Here is a 20,606-nt window from a genome sequence, read left to right as displayed (position 1 = left end):
GATGGTGTTGGACTTTCGGAGGAAGAGAGGGGAACTAGTCCCGTTGTATATCGGGGGGGTTGTATGGAGAGAGTCTTTTCCTTTAAATTCCTGGGAGTTTACCTTAGCGAAGACCTCACTTGGAAAAACAATATACGGTAACTCAGGTGGTTAAGAAGGCCCAACAGAGACTCCATTTCCTCAGGGTCTTGCAAAAGAACAATGTTAAACAACAATTGATGACCTCCTTCTACTGGTCCACAATAGAAAGTGTCCTCTCCTATTGTACCACAGTGTGGTACATTGGCTTGACAGCCACGGACAGAAAGTCTTTACAGAGGGTGGTGAACACAGCGCATGATATCATGGGCTGTCCCCTGAGCGCGCTAGATGACATCGCAAGGGATCGTTGCCTTAGGAGAGCGAGAACAATTCTCAGGGATGATTCAAACCCTGGCCAGCAGCTCTTTAATCTTCTACCCTCAGGCAGGAGATATAGAAGTAAAGCCAGTCGTACCAACAGGCTAAAAAACAGTTTCTATCCGTGGGCTGTTAGGCTGCTGAATGGAAAATAATATAGTGCAGCTGACTTTCGGGATTGGTGTGTTGTGTGACAAGCACACAGACTGCAATGAGATTGAGTGTTTGTGGAGGGAGGGAGGCTTGGTTAATTTCATTGTACACAGGTTGTACAGTATTATTATTATTATTATTATTATTATTATTATTATTATTATTGTGTCTTAAGTGGTACAGTCCATTTGACTCACTTCTACCTCATTCCCATTCATTTTGCTGCACGTGCAAACCAGGTCTTACACTGGGGTCATTACCTGTGCAATAACACAACCACAGATGTGCACATTAAGTACGGATGGACATATCCCAAAGTGATATATTTATACCCCCTGTTTACAGCCTTGTCTCTTCTGATCTTGCTCATTAGTGTGCCTGGTTTATCCACTTGCATCAATGACCCAGTTCTGATCCATCGTCTACATGGCGATTTTTATGCCTGCTCAACTGGGCGATATCCTTAGATGCCCTTTGCAACTGCAGCTGTAAAGATTCTGCCTATTCCCATATTTTAAAAATACTTTGCATTGCCCACATCCTGTCCTAAAAGTAGGAAATCCATCAGCTAAGAAGACAGAAGGTAGCTTGAGAGATATATTTGACTTAGCCATTTCCAGTAAGTCAGGTAAGTTTTGATTGGGACTCGGCTGTTTATAAAGAATTCAGTACAGGTTTTTGGCACCGTTTGGGGAGCCTGTCTTCTCTACTGAATTATCACAGAGCAGCAGACAACAGGGGAAAGTTCTGGTGAACACAGGAACAAGACCATAGGAATGGTTCCAGCAGATCAGGTGAGTGGTCCCTCGAGTCGAGCATCCTGTGCTCACAGAATCCTGTGAAACAGCCCCCTTCACACCTGGAATTAAGAGGAATACCATACATTAGGGATCACGGAATTGTGACTGTGCCCTTGCAGTTTCTGTCCCAAACTCCTGAGCTTTGCAAACACTTGCTCCGATAAAGGTTAAAGAACATAACAGCAAATCAACATCGCAAAATGCAAATGAGAAGCTGCAAAGAAAACCCATTAAAGAATGTGACAAATACCAGAAAGGTAAATGGCTTTATCGACCATGAACTCTTCAGCAAAACGGATATGACAAAAATTCTTCTTGCTTTTCCGAATTGCTGTGATGTCACCGCACTGCTCAAAGACTTCCTGAATAATCTCCTCAGTAGCGTTTTCTGGTAATCCTCCAACAAACACGGTTTTACATCCAGGTGGCCTCTCTCTTGTTGAAGGTGGCGGAAGATCTAAGAGAAAAATTAAAGTTCTCACTTGCTTTCCTATTCAGCCCCATAATTCATTTCAGACATAAAATAAATTGCTTAAATAAAAGTTTAACATTGAATAATCAGAAAGGCATCTAATCATATCAAGTCCTCACAGAAGTTATTTGGGTATTAAAATATTAATCAGCTGACACCACAGATTTCTGCCATTAAGACGGGAATTATGTGCTCAGTGCTGTTTGCTTTATCAGCTCCCAATTAATCAAAGCATTTTTTGTTCAGGTGAAGATCATCACAATGAACAAAAGGTAAAAAAAAAAAAATCAAAATGACACAAAACCTATCACATAAAAGTCCTATCACAAAAAAAAACCTGGCGAGGTGGGAGGGGAGAGTCTACTAAAAGGGGGTGAAGACTAAACTCGTGGCTGCAGCAACAAGCGAGGAAGGATCCCCTAGACGGGGACTGGGGCAAATATTGGACCTGCAGAGGAGTTTCAACTCAGTGGCAGAACATCTGCTTGGTGTGCAGAAGAAGAAGCCAGCTTCAATCTCCAGGTAGGCCTGGGAGCGTCCCCTTGTTTGTGAAGCCCTGGAGAGATGCTGGCAGCCCTGAGCTACATAGACCAAGGTACAGTGGTACCTCGGGTTACATACGCTTCAGGTTACATACACTTCAGGTTACAGACTCCACTAACCCAGAAATAGTACCTCGCGTTAAGAACTTTGCTTCAGGATGAGAACAGAAATCGTGCTCTGGACGGCATGGTGGCAGCGGGAGGCTCCACTAGCTAAAGTGGTGCTTCAGGTTAAGAACAGTTTCAGGTTAAGAACGGACCCCTGGAACGAATTAAGTACTTAACCCGAGGTACCACTGTATAAAGTGAAAGCTCCCTATGTTGTGGGATGCTAATATATCAGAGCTGTGCTAAGGGGAGGAAGGAAGGAAGGAAGGAAAGAAGGAAGGAAGGAAGGAAGGAAGGAAGGAAGGAAGGAAGGAAGGAAGGAAGGAAGGAAGAAGGAAATTTGCCTCATGTTATCCAAATTGTGAAGTCTTTTTCCCTGTGGAAACGCTAAGTGAAGGGATAACTAAATTGCCATTGTTAGCCTAGGTAAAAACCGATTAGGACAGCCTGAACTGGACTAATGATTTGGAGCATTAATTAAATTAACGAAGCACACTTACTTGGATTTGGAGGGAAGAGCGTACAGCTTTTGCAGTGAATTATTTCTTTGATGACAGGCACCTCCGCTGGTGGTGGCTGGGCTACTAATCCCATACTTGACAACATGGGGTTAACTGGAGTTATTCCGGTGACCATGTTGATGTTTGGATCAAAGCCTCGTACACAAATTGAATCTGCAAACGTAGAAAATAAAATATTTGCTTTAGCACCTTTGAAATGACTTTTGGCCTTCTTGCGGAGATCATCTTGCTTTAGATTTATTGTTAAGAAATCATTGTTTGCTCACATGCACCCAAAACCTAAACCTTACATTAACCCACTTCGGCGTTTCAGCCAAGCACTGAGGCAGAGGCTGGGGGGGGGGGAGAAAACCCAAATATGCAGGGAAGAAGGAAAGAGTATATAAATTTAGGATAGTACTGGATAGTACAATTAATGGTCACGGTTCTGTGAAATTCTTGACGGCTGTGTAAAAAAATGGCGCTACTCTTGTACAGGCTGAATTCATTTCACTGGTGCCTATGTGGGAAAACGTCCAGCTAAACCATATCCTGCACTGTAAGGCTGCTTTAATTAAAAGTTTAGATGGATAATCTCTGTCAGCATCGCTTGTACCCACATGAATCAGAAGGAAGGGGTTGTGTCTAAGACTTGGCATCTTCTCTGTCACATCATGAATCTTTGCACCTGGAAGATGGCACACCTCCCGGGACATGTAATGGTTGTAAGGGGTTACTTGTGTGTAAGTTGCCTTCAGTTTTGGTTAGATTGCCTGGCCAACCATGCTTTGGCTGACAGCTCACACTCCGTGGCCGGTCAATCACTTGCAGAATCCATCAGTGGGCGTTTCTTGAACCTCTTCCAGCATAAGAGCTGTTTGACGCCAAGTCTCCTCCTACTTTCCCTACGCGGAACTCGTCTGCGCAAGTACGGGGAAGGCAGAGGCGTGTCAGCGCTCTCTCCACTAGTCTCTGGTGAAGGGTCTTGGAGACCTGTCTCCAAATCCTCCATCTCCCTCTCTTCTCTACTGGTTACAGATAGGTAGCCGTGTTGGTCTGCCATAGTCAAAACAAAAAAAATTCCTTCCAGTATCACCTTAAAGACCAACTAAGTCAGTTCTTGGTATGAGCTTTCGTGTGCATGCACACTTCTTCAGATACACTGAAACAGAAGTTTCCAGACCCTTCTATATAGTGAGAAGGTGGGGAGGGGTATTACTCAGAAGGGTGGTGGGAATGGGTGATTGGCAGATAGCTGTGATGAGCCTGTTGACGACTCTTAACGACTGCAATAGGTCTTACAGGAAAAAGCAAGGGGTGAAAAGGTGAAAAATGGCTTTGTCATGTATAATGAGATAAGAATCCAAGGTCTTTGTTCAGACCAGGTTTCTCCATGGTTTTAAGTTTGGTGATAAGTTGTAATTCAGCAGCTTCTCTTTCCAGTCTATTTCTGAAATTTCTTTGTAGTAAAACAGCTACTTTGAGATCTTGGAGAGATCTTGGAGGAAGACCTTTCATTGCCTACAGACAGCAGATATTTTTGAATACTATAAAGGCAATTTCATGAGCCCTTTGTGTGTGGGGGGGGGAGTTAGAAAAATGAAACTTGCTTGTTTCTTAAGAAACAATCCTTTCGGATCCTTCTGCTGGCAACATTTTGCAGCAATTTGATACCATCAATTATTCAGAGGCAATGGCGAGTTGTTTGGGCATTCCCAAAAGCTTTCGGATCACAATGCAGCAATATTTAATGGTAACATGAAAAATCCAGGGTTTGGCAGCCTGGGAGTTGTGGCTGAACTAATAAACAACAAGCTTGAAAATAAAAACTATGCCTTGTCCTGAAACCACATGACAGTGTTCTTTCCTATAATGTAGTATCTCTGAAAAGCCTTAGAATACATTTTGGAAGTGAGCATTTATACTTGTACATTCATATTTTAAAACCTAAGGTTGTTGTTTACAAAAAGTGGGGGCGGGGGCACAACCCTAACATGAGATCAGCCAAAATAAGCAAGTTAGGATCCGGGAGATCTCTGGCAGAGCCAACGCTACGATTCTATGTTTATGAACCTTCCTTGATGCCACAAACCTCATTCAGGTTTAAAAATGAAACATGACATTCTCCATTGAAAAGTGAGTCTTCGAAACAAAATATAACAAGGACTCCGTTATACTTGAAAGGACTCAGTGTACATACTTTTTATTTCCATTATCGCAAGCAGATATTTACAAGTCCACTTTTCTTAAGGGACACACCACTCACATAGGATGCAATGCAGCCAAAAACAAGCACTTCTCTTGTCCTACTGAATTGTGGGAGATTTCGGCAAATGCTAATTGCTCCCTTTGAAATTGATGGGGTTCACAACTGTTTAGTTTTGACTGAATGTATGGCACACCTGTTATCTGAACCCAAGTAAAAAAGTCGCCATTGTCAACAGGTGGTTGCAGCCAGCATTAAGCCTAATTTTCACTGCTTCCCCCGTGCATATACCATATTTTTCGCCCTATAGGACCCACTTTTTCCCCTCCAGAAATTAAGGGGAAATGTGTGTGCATCCTATGGAGCGAATCCAGGCTCCTTGGCTTCAGCGATAGCAACGCAAAGCCTCCAAAGTGCAGAGGGAGCGTTCCCTCTGCGCTCCTTGGCTTCACGTTGCTTTCGCTGAAGCCTGGAGAGCGAGAGAGATCAGTGCGCACTGACCCCTCTCGCTCTCCAGGCTTCAGGAACAGCCGCCTGAAGCCTTCGAAGCGCAGCGCGAGTTCCCGCTGCACTCCGGAGGCTTCAGGTTCCTTTCGCTGAAGCCAGGAGAGCAAGACTCTCCTGGCTTCAGCAGGAGCAGCGCCCCTTCAGCCAAGCGGGAGGAGAAATGGAAGGGGCTCCAATTCTCCTGATGCTTCGCTGAAGGGGTGGTGAGCAGAGAGGGGGAGATTTTTTTTTCTTGTTCTCCCCCTCTAAAACAAGGTGCGTCCTATGGTCCAGTGCATCCTATGGAGGGAAAAATACGGTAGTTTGCTTTGGTCTGTGGCTTATTATGGAGCACCCAGCTGCCTAGGACCTAAACTCCTGCTATGGTCTCATGAATACCAGCTGATCAAGGAAACAGAATACCTTCTAGTCTAGCCATCCTCAGACAGGTGCCATCTAGATATGATTTTGGACTGCAACTGCATCACCTATGGCAATTGGCCATGTTGAGGGAGTTGAAGCAAAACATCTGAAAGGCACCAGTTTGGAGACCAATTTGTAGAATTGGGCACACTTGGAGCAAAATTCAGAATTCAGTATGAGAAAGTTTTGATTATATCTGCTGTTTAGTCTAATTATAAGTTCCACATCTTTTCTTAATTCTTTTCCCATGTTTGCCTTTCTCCATCAATAATTTCTAAAAATGCATCTTGAGTAAGCAGCAAAATAATGAGAGCTGCTTCCTTTTCCTTTGAGTGAGACGTTAACATATGGTGAAATTCTCAGCCTTGCTGGTACTGACAATACATTTTTGTCTCTGGATGTTCTATTCGAAAATAACACACAAAGGAAACCGACTCGGCTTCCAGATGGCAAATTGTTTTCTTTAGCAACTGTTACTCTTTCTTGATGCGAAGACATTTAATTTGGTGTTTCTTGAGAGTTTGGAAAACCTGCATCAATTTAAAGTTTTTGAGTTGAGGTAAAATTCTAGATTACTTCTCCCCAATTATTTGCAGGCGGAGGGGGTGCTTTTAATAGATCAAGCTGATATTCCACAGCAACATGATTCAGTGCTTTGTTTCATCTTTTTCAAGAAGTGGGAAGTGGTGAGCAATCTCTTCAGAACCAGCCTCTGCTGAGAAATTCTGCTGCAATGTGAAATTATATACCATATTTTTTGCTCTATAAGACTCACTTTTTCCCTCCTAAAAACTAAAGGGAAATGTGTGTGCGTCTTATGGAGCGAATGCAGGCTGCGCAGCTATCCCAGAAGCCAGAACAGCAAGAGTGATTGCTGCTTTCACTGCGCAGAGACCCCTCTTGCTGTTCTGGCTTCTGAGATTCAGAATATTTTTTTTTCTTGTTTTCCTCCTCCAAAAACTGGGTGCGTCTTGTGGTCTGGTGCGTCTTATAGAGCGAAAAATACGGTACATATCTGCTTATTCTTTTAAAAGTTGACAATGAGTGAGAGGCAGCGATTCCTGGAAGAGCTGGTTCTCCCAAGTTTCATCTCTCAGCATCCAACACAATCATCTAAAAAAACACACTCTTCTCCCATCTCCTTGGCTACAGCCAGCCTTTCAACTCAATCCAGCACGAGATATCTATGCACAGAGGCAGGCTAGAAAACCAGCTTTAGACTCACATCTGCACCACAATATGCCATGCTCTGCCAGAGGTGAGTACTCCAAGACCAGAGACCCGATGTCAGATGGGAACAAGCCAGAGTCAGAGTAGTGTAGTCCCAGAAAGGCACGTGTCAAGGTTTCAGAGGTGAAAGCGAATGAGCAGCTGAGTCAGAGGCAAGCAGCACAGTAAAAGACAAGAGAAAAGGTCAGGTTCCAGAAAGAGGAGCTGGTGAGAAGATGAACTGGAGGGTAAGCAGTCCAAAGGCCAGATTCCAGAAGCAGTGATTAGATGTGGGTGCAAGGTGGTTCTGCCCTCTGCCTGCCCCTCAAAACTGGCACGTCACATGGGACTGGGCCTCAGCGACGGCAGCCTCTCCTCCTCGTCCGCTCTCCAGCAGCCACTATGAGCTGCCCAAGGGAAGAAGAGAAGAGTTTGGATTTGATATCCCGCTTTATCACTACCCGAAGGAGTCTCAAAGTGGCTAACATTCTCCTTTCCCTTCCTCCCCCACAACAAACACTCTGTGAGGTGAGTGGGGCTGAGAGACTTCAAGAAGTGTGACTAGCCCAAGGTCACCCAGCAGCTGCATGTGGAGGAGCGGAGACACGAACCCGGTGTTAAGTTGTGGGTGAACATACCAGACGACACAGCAATTCTTCAAACAGCTATTGTTTATTCACAGGCCAGGACAGAACTGAACTGAAGGGCTCAGTCAGCCTGCTTATATAGAGCTCCAGTACCACGTTACTGTAACAACTTTCTAAAACTATCCAATCACTGAACATCACTTTCGATCCTTCATTTGCATAACTATCTACAGTATCCCCCTGCAGGCCCAGGGTGAGAACTTCAGTTTTTTTGTAATAATTTTTTTGTAATAATAAAAAAATGCTTCAATAAGTCTTTATTTGCATTTAAAATATTAAAGACTTATTTCCCAGATGCTCTAAGTGGCTCAGAATGGATAATTAGCATATTTATAGGCAGACAGGACAGAAATCTTTGAAATATTTAATAAAAAATTATATCAATAAAATACAAATTTAAACAGCAAAATTAAACCCTAAACAAAGAAGAAGAAGACCCGATCTATACACAGCAAGATAAGTAAACAGTATCTACTGACTTTCAGCTTTTTAACCAGACAGGCCAAAAGCTGGCTAGAGAATGAAATGTTGCAACCCTTTCTAACAGAGTTGGACCATACATTGGAAATAAGATCATTAATGTGCAGGATCACAGCTGCTTTGTTCCGCCCTGGACTTGACTTGGCATGGTGAAACGCTCTCCTCTCTAACCCCGAGCATAGCTGTCAACTTACAGATTTGAAAATAAGGGACCAGCAGCCTCGAAAATAAGGGATCAGCAGCCAAAATAAGGGATTTCCCAATCACAGGTATGTTCAACTTCTGAGCCCCTCCAAGCCAAAGGCAGAAAGCCCAGCCAGCAGCCAAACGAAGCCTCAAGCGGTGGTTCCCACAGCGCAGCAATCCGGCAAAGGGGATGCAGCAAGGAAAACCACTGTCACCTCTCCGCTGGGAAGCGCTGAGCAAAGGCAAGTCCCCAGGCAACGCAGCCGATTTGATCGGCACAAGGCATGCAAGCTCCACCCCCAGTCGTTCTTAGACTCCTTATTGGGTGAGCAACGCAGCCAAGCAACACAGTTGGAGCCTCCCTCCTCCCTGGCCAGCAGGAAGGGAGGGAGAGGAGCTGCTTCCTTTGAAACCCGGGAAATTTAAGGGACATCATCAATAAGGGACAGCAGCGGGACACAGCGCTGGGATAAGGGAGTTTCCCACCAAATAAGGGACGGTTGACAGCTATGACCCTGAGCTGTAGTCAAGAGTAGACCTTGGCTTCTTTCAAGTTTAATTGCAGTGGGGGCCATTTTGGGCTGTGACATCTGAAATCTACGCTGTAATATAACCAACAGAAGGTTTCTTTGAAGCCTAATTGAGGCACAGGGACATTTTCAAAGAACTCACCCTCCCCAGCTGTGACCTCCTCCTGAAATTGCCCCCCCCCCACAATAAGACTTGAAAGGGGCTTCTTTTGAGCCTAATTTGACTAGGGGTGGGGTGGGGAGACACAGGACCCCACAGGTACCAGGGAAGGCCTCTGCAGGTGTAGGTTTGCTCCCTGTGGCAATCTATGTTCTGGAAGTTGACCAATATATATTTAACGTGAATTGTGCCCGTATAAGGAATCACCGTTTAGGGTTTTCAGAGGGGTAGGGTTTCAACATTTCATCAATTTAATACCAGTTACATGTATACATATAAATATACATATACATATAAACGTACTACATTTTTACCTATGGGACGCGGGTGGCGCTGTGGGTAAAACCTCAGTGCCTAGGACTTGCCGATCGTATGGTCGGCGGTTCGAATCCCCGCGGCGGGGTGAGCTTGCGTCGTTCAGTCCCAGCTTCTGCCCACCTAGCAGTTCGAAAGCACTCTTAAGTGCAAGTAGATAAATAGGGACCGCTTTATAGCGGGAAGGTAAACGCCGTTTCTGTGTGCTGCGCTGGTGCTGGCTCGCCAGCTGCAGCTTCGTCACGCTGGCCACGTGACCCGGAAATGTCTTCGCACGGCGCCAGCTCATGGCCTCTAGAGCGAGATGAGCACGCAACCCTAGAGTCGGACACGACTGGCCCGTATGGGCAGGGGTACCTTTACCTACATTTTTACCTAAGGATTTGTTACATTTTAAGAGTTTCCAATTTTTTGTGTTCACAATAAATGGAAAAATGGTTGCCATTTTGAATTTATGGTAATCAAAACTAAGCTGATCTACATGCATCTTATTAGCACAATTACAAAAAGAAAAGAAAAGGGTAGTTTGAAAGCAAGAATAGGAATAAAATAAAGCGTATATGAATGTGTGAAACAGTGACTGAAGTATTTCATTATTTGAAACACTTAAAACTACATATATTCCACCAAGCTGGTGAGCAGTATTTTCTCCAAAATACTGCCTGAGGTTCATCATGACACTTTCCTGAATTCTGCATGTAAAAGACTTAAAGTATATGTCAGTAAGATGATGAACCCAAGTATTGTGAAAAATAATCACAATGACAAAATCTGCAACCAATTTGCAGCTCTCCACTAGAGCGTACAATTTTTAGCCTGCTCTCTTATTTCCTTAATGTCCTAAAGGGTTAACATTAGAAACCTCACATATGAGTTAAAGTCACAATGGGAGCATAAAACTGTTGACGATGGGTGTTATCTTCCTTATTCCAAGATAGAGAACTTCAATTTACAAAACAAAATATAAGTATAAAGGAAAATCATAGAAAAGGAAGATAGAAAAGGAATTAATGAAAAAGAAATAAGAAGGGCTGCCAGTTCTCTGTCTGCCAATTATGTATGTAACAATTATTCAAAATGTTCAGAATATGCACTCCAAGATAACATCTGGCTATACTATTGTCCAGCTCTTTCTCCATCTGCTAGACGAAGGTTTTTCAATCTTCATTCTCAGTCCTCTCGCATCTACCTTCCCCCCAAAAAAAGTCCAAAAGAAGCTCTTCATTTTTTATCATCATTAAATGTCAATCATAGTTCTTATCTGACCCAGTATTATGAATTTCTCTACGAGGGTTCCAACAAATCCCAACAGTGTGTAGTCCATAATTATTTGTTACATCTTCACACTCAATTCCATATACTCCAGTCCCATTTCCTGTTGGCCATTATCCTGTATCCTGATGAATGTCTTCTTCTGAGCATAAGAGGTTAATCCATGACACCCCACTTATCTCAAAAGGGAGCTTTGACAATCAAGATTTATGCCTTGGTTGCTTTTGATCACTGCGTAATTATTTCTGCTGACAGAAGTGTCAGCGGTCAATGACTAATCCACCGTCTTCCTCCCCGGAAGTTCCCGGGATGTTGTTGTTTTTGTTTATTACTACTTTATATATTTTTGTGTTCTTCTATTGTTATCCGCCCTGTGATCCTTGGAGGAAGGATGGGTGTACAGTAATTTAATAAATAATAATAGTAACAATAAATAATGCAACCAAGAATTCTATTTCCAGAGGCGACAATAATAAGTTCCCCTATAATAAGTTCCCCTATTCCTACAACAGGACTTCTACGTCCCTGCTATCATTCATTCATTCATTCATTCGTAAGTAAATAAATAATAAAATTTCTGAGCAAGGTTTCACACAGGTAACATCAGCGTCTTAACAGACTGTGCATCCTTCAGCACTCGAGTCTTTGAAGTGGAACTGAGAGAAAGCACAGACAGACAGACACGCACACCCAGCAAATGTCTTTTTTAGTACAGAGCTCAGAATTTGATTCTATTTTCTGCACTTAGCAACCAATGAGCTGAGTAAATGTACTCCTCTTGCCACAGGGGTGAGGGGTGAACAGAGGGTAGTGTAGTAGTTTGAGGGAATCCTGGAGCAAATGGCTTGGCCACCAGGGTCTCTGCAAGAGCGACAAAAAGGTATACGATGAAGATTCTAGCTAGAACTGCCCAACTGACTTCTCTTTGGTTACTTAAACAGCAGAGACGCGTAACAGGTTCCTTTCGAAAGAGAGAAAAGGGTTCAAACGCTGTTTGTTGTGCTGCGGCAGATGGGCTCTGCTGCTTCCAAGATAACACTAAGGAACCCCCCCCCCCAAGAGACATAGCAAAACCCTTGAGCATTGCTAGAGTGCCTTCTGGCTGCTATTAAATCAGAGCATCTGTTTGCTCTTTTGTGGCTTTAAACTTCATATTTGTATAAATAGCAAGTTAGTTTCTTCCATCTTGGGAAGAGGTTAAAGAGCCAGCACATGCTTTTTTAAAAACCAGTTCTTTTGATTGTGAAAAACCAAACCAAGTTATGCTTTTAATACTGTGACACCCAAAAACACATGTTCTCCTCAGCTCTGTAGAGTGGATCTGCACTCCAAGAAGAGGCAAACAAAGGATAGCCATTTCCCAACTGTAAAAGGATTACAAGTGAAATAAAAATGCTTTGGAGGGTTCCCTTTGTTCCTAACATAATGTATACAAATGAGTGGAAGGCCAAACAAAAACTCAGATGACATTGCTGAAACAGAATTAGAAGTACAGGAAACAAGGGTAACATCATTAGAGTTAAAAGGATTTGATGATTTCGTGCCAGCGGAGCACATGTGCGCCATTTGTTGCAAGTATATAAGGATATTTGCTTATTTAAAAAAGCCATTTTCAAGCAAAAAACAAGCAGGAAACCATGTGGATAATCTAGGAGCAACGACGTCTCAGCAGTTTTCACTAGGACAGATTTGGGAGAGTGGTTGATATAATCCAAGCTGGGTTTCAGCTGCTGTTGGGTTAGAAGACTTTCCTCATGGATGTATAAATTGCTATCGAAAAACACTTGTCAGCACCTGCTTTTCTACACAAATTATTAAAATAGCTTTGCAACAAAACCATCTTAATATATCTCCAAGAGACCCATAGTGTTGGGCTACAGCAGACCTCTCTGGAGAAGACCTGTGGGCACAACAAAGAAGTTTCTTCTTTGCCTTCTTCTCCTTGGCCTTACTGTTATGTACTGAAGTTCTCATCCGGGGCCACCAGGGGGATACTGTAGATAGTTCAGGTCCAAATATGCAAATAAGGGATCAAAAGTGACGTTCAGTGATTGGATACTTACAGAAAGTTGTTACAGTTACGTTGTACTGGAGTTTTATATAAGCAGTCTGGCTGAACCCTTCAGTTCAGTTCTGTTCTGGCCTCTGAATAAACAAGAGCTGTTTGAAGAATCGCTGTGTCGTCTGATATGTTCACCCACAACTTAACACTTAACGTTATCCAATGATGTGCACAAATCAACCTCAGCAGGTAAAGCTGGTCTACTTCTGCTCAAGCAAACACAAAGCGAACCTGCTTACACACCTTCCAAGTGCATCATGGGGAATGCCAGCAATGGGGAGGGGCATGGCATGGAAGAGAACATGGAGGGCAGGATTTGGGTGTCTACCCTTGCCAGGGCTGGATTTAGGTTTGATGAGACCCCAAGCTACTGAAGGTAATGGGGCCCTTTATATGTCCAGCTGTCCTTTGTCAACAACAAATAGTCACTGCTTTTTGTGTTGAATATATGCTATTTGGAAATGTATGGACCTAAGCGGTATCTAAAGCCATTTGCATGTGTTTCCATGCAACCAGTCCCTGCAGAATGTAGGCACCCTATATATAGAAATGAGCAAACCAGTGATATTTTAGGGAGCAGGCTAGCAGGCGGGGCCCATGACTTACATCATAGAAGCCATCACAACACAAAACACTGTTGCTGTATGTAGGTTTTATTTTATTTGTTTTTTATCTTATATTTTGGAAATGTACATCCAGTGTTTCCCCCCCTTTAATTTTTTTGGGGCCCCCCAAGAGAGTGGGGCCTGAAACTATAGCTTGTTTAGCTTATACGTAAGTCCGGCACTAGGGACGCAGGTGGCGCTGTGGGTTAAAGCCTCAGCGCCTAGGGCTTGCCGATCGAAAGGTCGGCGGTTCGAATCCCTGCGGCGGGGTGCACTCCCGCTGCTCGGTCCCAGCGCCTGCCAACCTAGCAGTTCGAAAGCACCTCCGGGTGCAAGTAGATAAATAGGGACCGCTTACCAGCGGGAAGGTAAACGGCGTTTCCGTGTGCAGCTCTGGCTCGCCAGATGCAGCTTTGTCACGCTGGCCACGTGACCCGGAAGTGTCTCCGGACAGCGCTGGCCCCTGGCCTCTTAAGTGAGATGGGCGCACAACCCCAGAGTCTGTCAAGACTGGCCCGTACGGGCAGGGGTACCTTTACCTTTACCTTTAAGTCCGGCACTGACCCTTGTCCTGGTCCACACTTTGTTCATGTGTTCAGCTGAATGCCTGATGAAGCCTATACAACTATGAAGCCTAAGGAAATAAATCTTAATATTTAACAAAAATGCGTGTCAATTTTTTTTTTATTACTTCGATCATTCACAGAATTGCAGATTTGGAAGGGGACTTGAGAGTCATCTAGTCCAAGCCCATGAAATGCAGGAATGCTAAAACAGCCATGGCAGATGGCCACCTGCCAGAAAATGTTTCAGCCACTGAAGTTAACTTAGAACATCAAACTGTGTGTAAGCTAGGGTTGTAGCTAACACTAGTCCTACTCAGAGTAGACACACGGAAATTAATGAACATAGGTAATTTAGGCTCATTAATCTCCATTTAATAAAACTTAATCTATGCAACCCTAATTTTAGGCACAATGTACTGATCAGCATTTAACAGTTCTAAGAACTACATCGTTAAGGAACTATGCATTGTCTAAATCATATTCTAGCATTAAACTGCATACACTGACTACTAAATGTGTGGCAACTTCAGAGGGTACATGACATAAAGAAGAAAGCAACCGGCAGAGCAAATAGCAAAAGAGATTCTATACAATCGGAAACTTTGCTACCATTTAAAACCTTGACATTTGCTTAGATGTAAAATCCAATTTTACAGCACTAATAAATAAGGAATTATATAGGGTACTTTGAGTCCTGGAAGGCTAGCAGTGCTGGAAATTGATTCGCCATCAAGGCCAAGCAAACTATGTCTCAAGAGTGCTATAGAAAAACAAACCAGAAGTTGCACGCCATTTTAAAGCCTTTCCATTGTTCATAGAGTTTCCCTTGTAGGCTATAAAGTGACCAAGCTACTGCTGCATCGACAGAGGCTGGCAGACAAAAACTTTAAATGTACATCCAAATGGGTGGAAATCATGTAACACAGAAGAATTATCCCCTAATACGTGATCATACAGGGCAGGCAGCGGTTCCTTTTAATGACTATTTATGGATGAAGTGGGGATTTTAATCCTCATTGAGAATTATGACTACAGAAGAGGTGACAGCCATTATTCCAGACATTACGTATGTGGTGTTAGAGTTTATTTTGTCCTATAAAATTGATTTTAATGGATCTACTCAGATTATGGCTTAGCTGGGTATCATGATATGGGCACAAATTTACACCACCATTATGTTGTTATGGAACCAGGTGATCAGCTGCAATAAAAACTTTCAAAACCCTTCTGGCTGAATGGCTTTTTAAGGATTTGAATCTGCATGTGTGTGGCATGAAGGGTTCAAACACACCAATTTTTCTCTAAAGGGGTCTTTGTTTGCCTCATCCTCTAATTCTTGAAGACTTAGTTTGGATAGAACACCAGACCATGTTTGGAACTTCAGGAACATGCCTTTTGCTCCACTCGAGTAAGACCCTGACAGAGACACATGCCCGACTGGCATGTTCCCTCCCTCCTGGTCGATCGTTCGGGAGCTTCAAAAGCTTTCTTCAGCCTGAACATCACAGCGACCGATGCCAACAGACACCAGCACACTTAGGGATCCACAGAGTTTGCGCATCATGCGTAACAGACCTCAGCAACTCAGCATTTTGGCTAATCTACTTTATTTACATATAAACATGCACGGAGCACTGCAACATAGCTCCCTCTCTCTCTAGCATCAGACAGCAAAGAGAAAGAACAAAGGACAATAGTCCCACTTCACGGAACACAGTAACACAAACATCCTGTCTCCATCACTTCCCACTCTGTGGAGTCAAAACATATACCGTCATGTGACAGACAACAATACCATGACTGCAATCATGGGGCAGGAATTCTAACATTGCTTGTGCCTCTCAACATTTCACCACACACGCTGTTTCAGTTACAGTGGTGCCCCGCAAGACGAATTTAATTCGTTCCGCGAGTTGCTTCGTCTTGCGATTTTTTCGTCTTGCAGAGCACGGATTCCCCGGGTATTAACGGCTTTAAGAAAAAGGAAGCAAACCCGCAAGACGTTTTCATCTTGCGAAGCAAGCCCATAGGGAAATTCGTCTTGCGAAGCACCTCGAAAAACGGAAAACCCTTTCGTCTAGCGAGTTTTTCGTCTTGCGAGGCATTCGTCTTGTGAGGCACTGTACTTACTTCTGCCTTAGCCGCCCCATTTCCTGTGCTTTTAACTTGATATTATTTTAGTATTTTTTAGGTGGACAAATAGAATAGTATCCAGGGAGAAAATGCTCAAGTGAGCCCACATCTGAAGTCATGGGCGTAGTCAAGGGGGGGCAAGGAGGGGTAGCTCCCCCCCAATAAATAAAAAAAATCCCCCCCCCACAAAAGGCCTGCCTCCCCTAACAAAAATCCTGGCTACACCCATGCCTGAAGTGGTTCTGCCCAGAAACAAATTTATCAACTCATCGAGAACTAGACAATTGCACAAACTAACCCACTGTCTACAATTAACTAGCAATAAATCCCAGACCCAGGGTCAAGAATTTCAATATCATGAAACATTAATTTTTGAATGGGACATGTATTATAATCACCACACCGTGCTCACTTCTGGATTGTTACTTTCAAAATATAGCACTTAAATTATTACTGAATCAAACACCCTGAACTGAAAAAAATTAGGGGCTGAGTCTAATAAAGACATGGTTCTCGCAGAACGACTTGTATTTGCACAAGACAACTTCCCTTTCTCTTCTCCTCACATTCTCCCTGCAAACATCAAACTTGGGAGGGTTGGGGGAAAACCCAGGACAGATTGGGGGGGGGTGCAAGGGCAGGAGAACTTCCGCCACACAAATGAAAGTCATTCTGCGAGTGCAACGAATTAATTGGATACAACCCTAAAAGACCAGTAAATACAATTTCAGAAGTCCATTCTTTCTCAGATAGGTTGAACAGGCTGATCACTGTAGTTCATGCATCAGGAACCCCAAGCCATAGCTGTCAACTTACAGATTTGAAAATAAGGGACCAGCAGCCAAAATAAAGGATTTTAGTCAACCAGCTCACGAGCCAAAGGCAGAAAACCCAGCCAGCCCAGCAGCCAAACGAAGCCTCAAGTGGTGGTTCCCACAGCGCAGCAAACCGGCAAAGGGGGTGCAGCAAGGAAAACTATGTGGGGCTGCCTTGGGCCTGGTTCAGAGGCTCCAGCTGACGCAGAATGCTGATGGGGGCTGACAAAGTGTGACACAACAGTTAAAACTTTTGTACCGGCTGCTCATCTAATACTGAGTCAGGTTCCAGGTCTTTGTATTAATAGACAAATTCCTGCACAACTTAGGTCCAGAGTACCTTAGGGAACACCTGAACCATTATATCTCGGCTCGAATGTGGAGGTCATCTGCAGAAGCATTGTTGCTCATCTTTCAAGATGGCAAGACTCATACGACAGGAACAAGAAACTAAGCTACTTTCCATAATATCTGGTTATATTAGCATTTTTCTATATTAGCAACACTCAGTCTCTCCTCACTTTAGTGCTTGTATAAACTATTATTGTTTGCATCTGAACTATGCCTTTGGGTTGTGGGAGGGGAGAGGGAGGCAGGTGTTCAGTTTGTAATTTTCTTTTCAATAAAAAAGTAAAAGAAACTGAGCCTTTAGTGCCATTGGCCCAATCCTGTGAAATGCTCTGCCAATAGAGATTCATCAGGCACCTTCTGTTTGAATCTTTAAGCACCTATTGAAAACCTTTCTGTGGTACCAAACTCATGCTGCCAACTAAGAAAATTGTTGTTGTTTAGTCGTTTAGTCGTGTCTGACTCTTCGTGACCCCATGGACCAGAGCACGCCAGGCACTTCTGTCTTCCATTGCCTCCTGCAGTTTGGTCAAATTCATGCTGGTAGCTTCGACAACACTATCCAACCATCTCATCCTCTGTCGTCCCCTTCTCCTTGTGCCCTCAATCTTTCCCAACATCAGGGTCTTTTCCAGGGAGTCTTCTCTTCTCATGAGGTGGCCAAAGTACTGGAGCCTCAGCTTCAGGATCTGTCCTTCCAGTCAGCACTCAGGGCTGATTTCCTTCAGAATGGAAAGGTTTGATCTCCTTGCAGTCCATGGGACTCTCAAGAGTCTCCTCCAGCACCATAATTCAAAAGCATCAATTCTTCGGTGATCAGTCTTCTTTATGGTCCAGCTCTCACTTCCATACATCACTACTGGGAAAACCATTGCTTTATCTATACGGACCTTTGTCTGTATAGTTAAGAAAATATCCTTCTGTAATAGTTGATCTCTGTTCTTAATTTTTTATATCATTTTTATTGTAGGGTTTTATGTACGATTGTTGTAAACAGCTCTGATATTTTTTATGAACAGCAATACACAGCTATTTTATAAATAAATAACAATAATTCCAGAGCAACAAATCCAAGCAACTGTTAAAGCAGAATCTTGGAAGCAACCCACTGAATGACTTTGAAAACATTTCCTTCTCTGGTCTCACCCTCTGGAAACATTAGTACAGCTGGCTATATCAGTCTACTCTTAAAAATAAACCTTCTTATGCATCGACTTGTTTGAATTTAAGTCTAAGCTAAACCATAGCTTAGCATGAACAATCAACTGTGTGGACTTCTGGATAAGAGATTGTACTTCTGGATTTCTGGATAAGAGAGGAAGTAATGATGATGAATTTATTATTTATACCCCACCCATCTGGCTGGGTTTCCCCAGCAATTCTGTTCTGCCTTGGTTCCGACCACACTTGGAGTATTGTGTCCTGTTCTGGGCACCGCAATTTAAGAAGGATGTTGACAAACTGGAACATGTGCAGAGGAGGGCAACCAAAAGATGACCAAGGCTCTGGAATCTAAGCCTCATCAGGAACAGTTGAGGGAGCTGGGTATGTTTAGCCTGGAGAAAAGGAGACTGAGAGGAGATAGGATAACCATCTGCAAATATCTCTAGGGCTGCCACATGGCAGAGGGAGCAAGCTTGTTTTCTCCTGCTCCAAAGGCTAGAAGGGAGATTTTGACTAAACATCAGGATGTACTTTCTGACAGTAAGAGCTGTTTGACAGTCATACAGAGGCCCCGGTCGTTTCACGGACTATTGGCCCATACACCACTAATCCGCTGCCACCAACCAGGTTCTCCCCGGTAAAACACTTAGTCTCAGTCTGGTTCTCAAGTTAACAACGAAGATTGTAGTTTATTGCAAACACAAATAAACTTTAAATGCATTCGAAACGCTGTTACCCTTTACCCTCTTAGCCTTATTTTATCCTGTCTCTAACACTTCTACCTCCCCTCACACAAGAACCACCTGCACTAACTGTCTCTCTATTTCCATCTGTCTTCCAACTGCTTTTTCCCAACTGTCTAAACCTCTGGCTAAGCCTTTTTTAAAACAGGTAGGCTCCACCTCTGGGTTTTTCTATTGGTCTACCTATTAACCCTTTCTCTCCCCCTGTACAGACATTTCCAAAAGAATGGGCAAACACCACAATAGTGAAACGGTCTTCCTTGGGAGGTTGTGGACTCTCCTTCATTGGAGGTTTCCAAGCAAAGGTTGGATGGCCATCAGCAATAGGTGACCCCAACTCTACAATTCTATGATTCTATGAAAGTGTAAGACAGGAGTGTTTTCCCAGGCCTGGTACCCAAGAGCTTTGTAACTTGGAGATGCTAGGGGGACAAGAACCTGATCTTCTCATTCTTCTCCCAGTGAACCCAAACCCATTCATAAGCAGTCAGAGAGCCAGAAATGAAAATCTTCCTTCTGATTGTTCCCCAAGCTCTGCCTTTTACTGGAAACTCAAAAGCACTTCACAACTGAAGTCATGCAGTCTGGGGTGTTAAAGAGCCAAGGTGCATTGCAGTAAATGCATGAAGTATAAAGGGGAGGTGTGCAATGCCAAAGCGTGTTCTCCTTCATGGAGAGCATGTGTTGCAGTGGGGGCCTCCAGGACACTCCAAAGTTGGGGGGCGGGCTAATTGATCATTGGCCACTGATGTGATTGGGCTTCCCTTGTTGTTGGGAAGAAGTTAATGTTGCCATTTATTGATTGACAGCCAGAAATAGTAAAACTCCTTGCACGAGGCTAGGGCTTCCTCTTTTCGCCCATGCATTGGATTGCCCGTCCCTCCCTCCCTAGAATAGGGTTGTTCGCTTTGACCTTGCTATGCCTGTCATGGGGTTGTCTGCTTTGGAGCAGGGGCCTGGTAGGAATTTTGCCCATCTGGCTGATTGGCTGGGGCCATTTGGTTTTTGCCTACTGCGTAGCAAATCGTCACAACTTGTAAGGTTCGCGGTTAGGCATTGGTTTATGGTTTGGTTGGTTGAGGGGCATGGATTGGCTGTGCCTGCCCCTCCAATGCTGCTGCTGCAAGGGATTCCATTAAAGGAATTGGGAGCTAACTATTGCTTGTCCACTCTGTCAAGGGGGCTCGGGCCATAGCAATGAGCTCCTGGTTGCATTTGGGGTGAGGGCAGGTTCCCTGCTCTGCGTAACCCCCAAGTGTATTCCCCCATTCTGACTTTCGCA

General features: G+C 43.8%; 1 protein-coding gene across 8 annotated transcripts in view; it reads right to left on the bottom strand.

Moving 5' to 3' along the window:
* The window catches only part of ENOX1 (ecto-NOX disulfide-thiol exchanger 1), a 288,744-nt gene that overhangs the window by 91,117 nt on the left and 177,021 nt on the right, over nucleotides 1-20,606 (bottom strand). For all 8 annotated transcript variants that reach the window (XM_079983576.1, XM_079983583.1, XM_079983580.1 and 5 more), the window contains 2 exons: nucleotides 2,975-3,148; nucleotides 1,603-1,809 (listed from right to left, as the gene is read on the bottom strand). In XM_079983576.1, coding sequence (XP_079839702.1) covers nucleotides 1,603-1,809; nucleotides 2,975-3,148 — 381 coding nt within the window. The remainder of the gene's footprint in view (nucleotides 1-1,602; nucleotides 1,810-2,974; nucleotides 3,149-20,606) is intronic.

The sequence above is a fragment of the Podarcis cretensis genome (genome assembly GCF_951804945.1).
Source record: "Podarcis cretensis genome assembly, chromosome: 7".
In the NCBI taxonomy this organism is placed as follows: domain Eukaryota; kingdom Metazoa; phylum Chordata; class Lepidosauria; order Squamata; family Lacertidae; genus Podarcis; species Podarcis cretensis.
The sequence above is the reverse complement of the archived record's forward strand: the minus strand, read 5'-3'. Positions and strand labels throughout refer to the sequence as shown.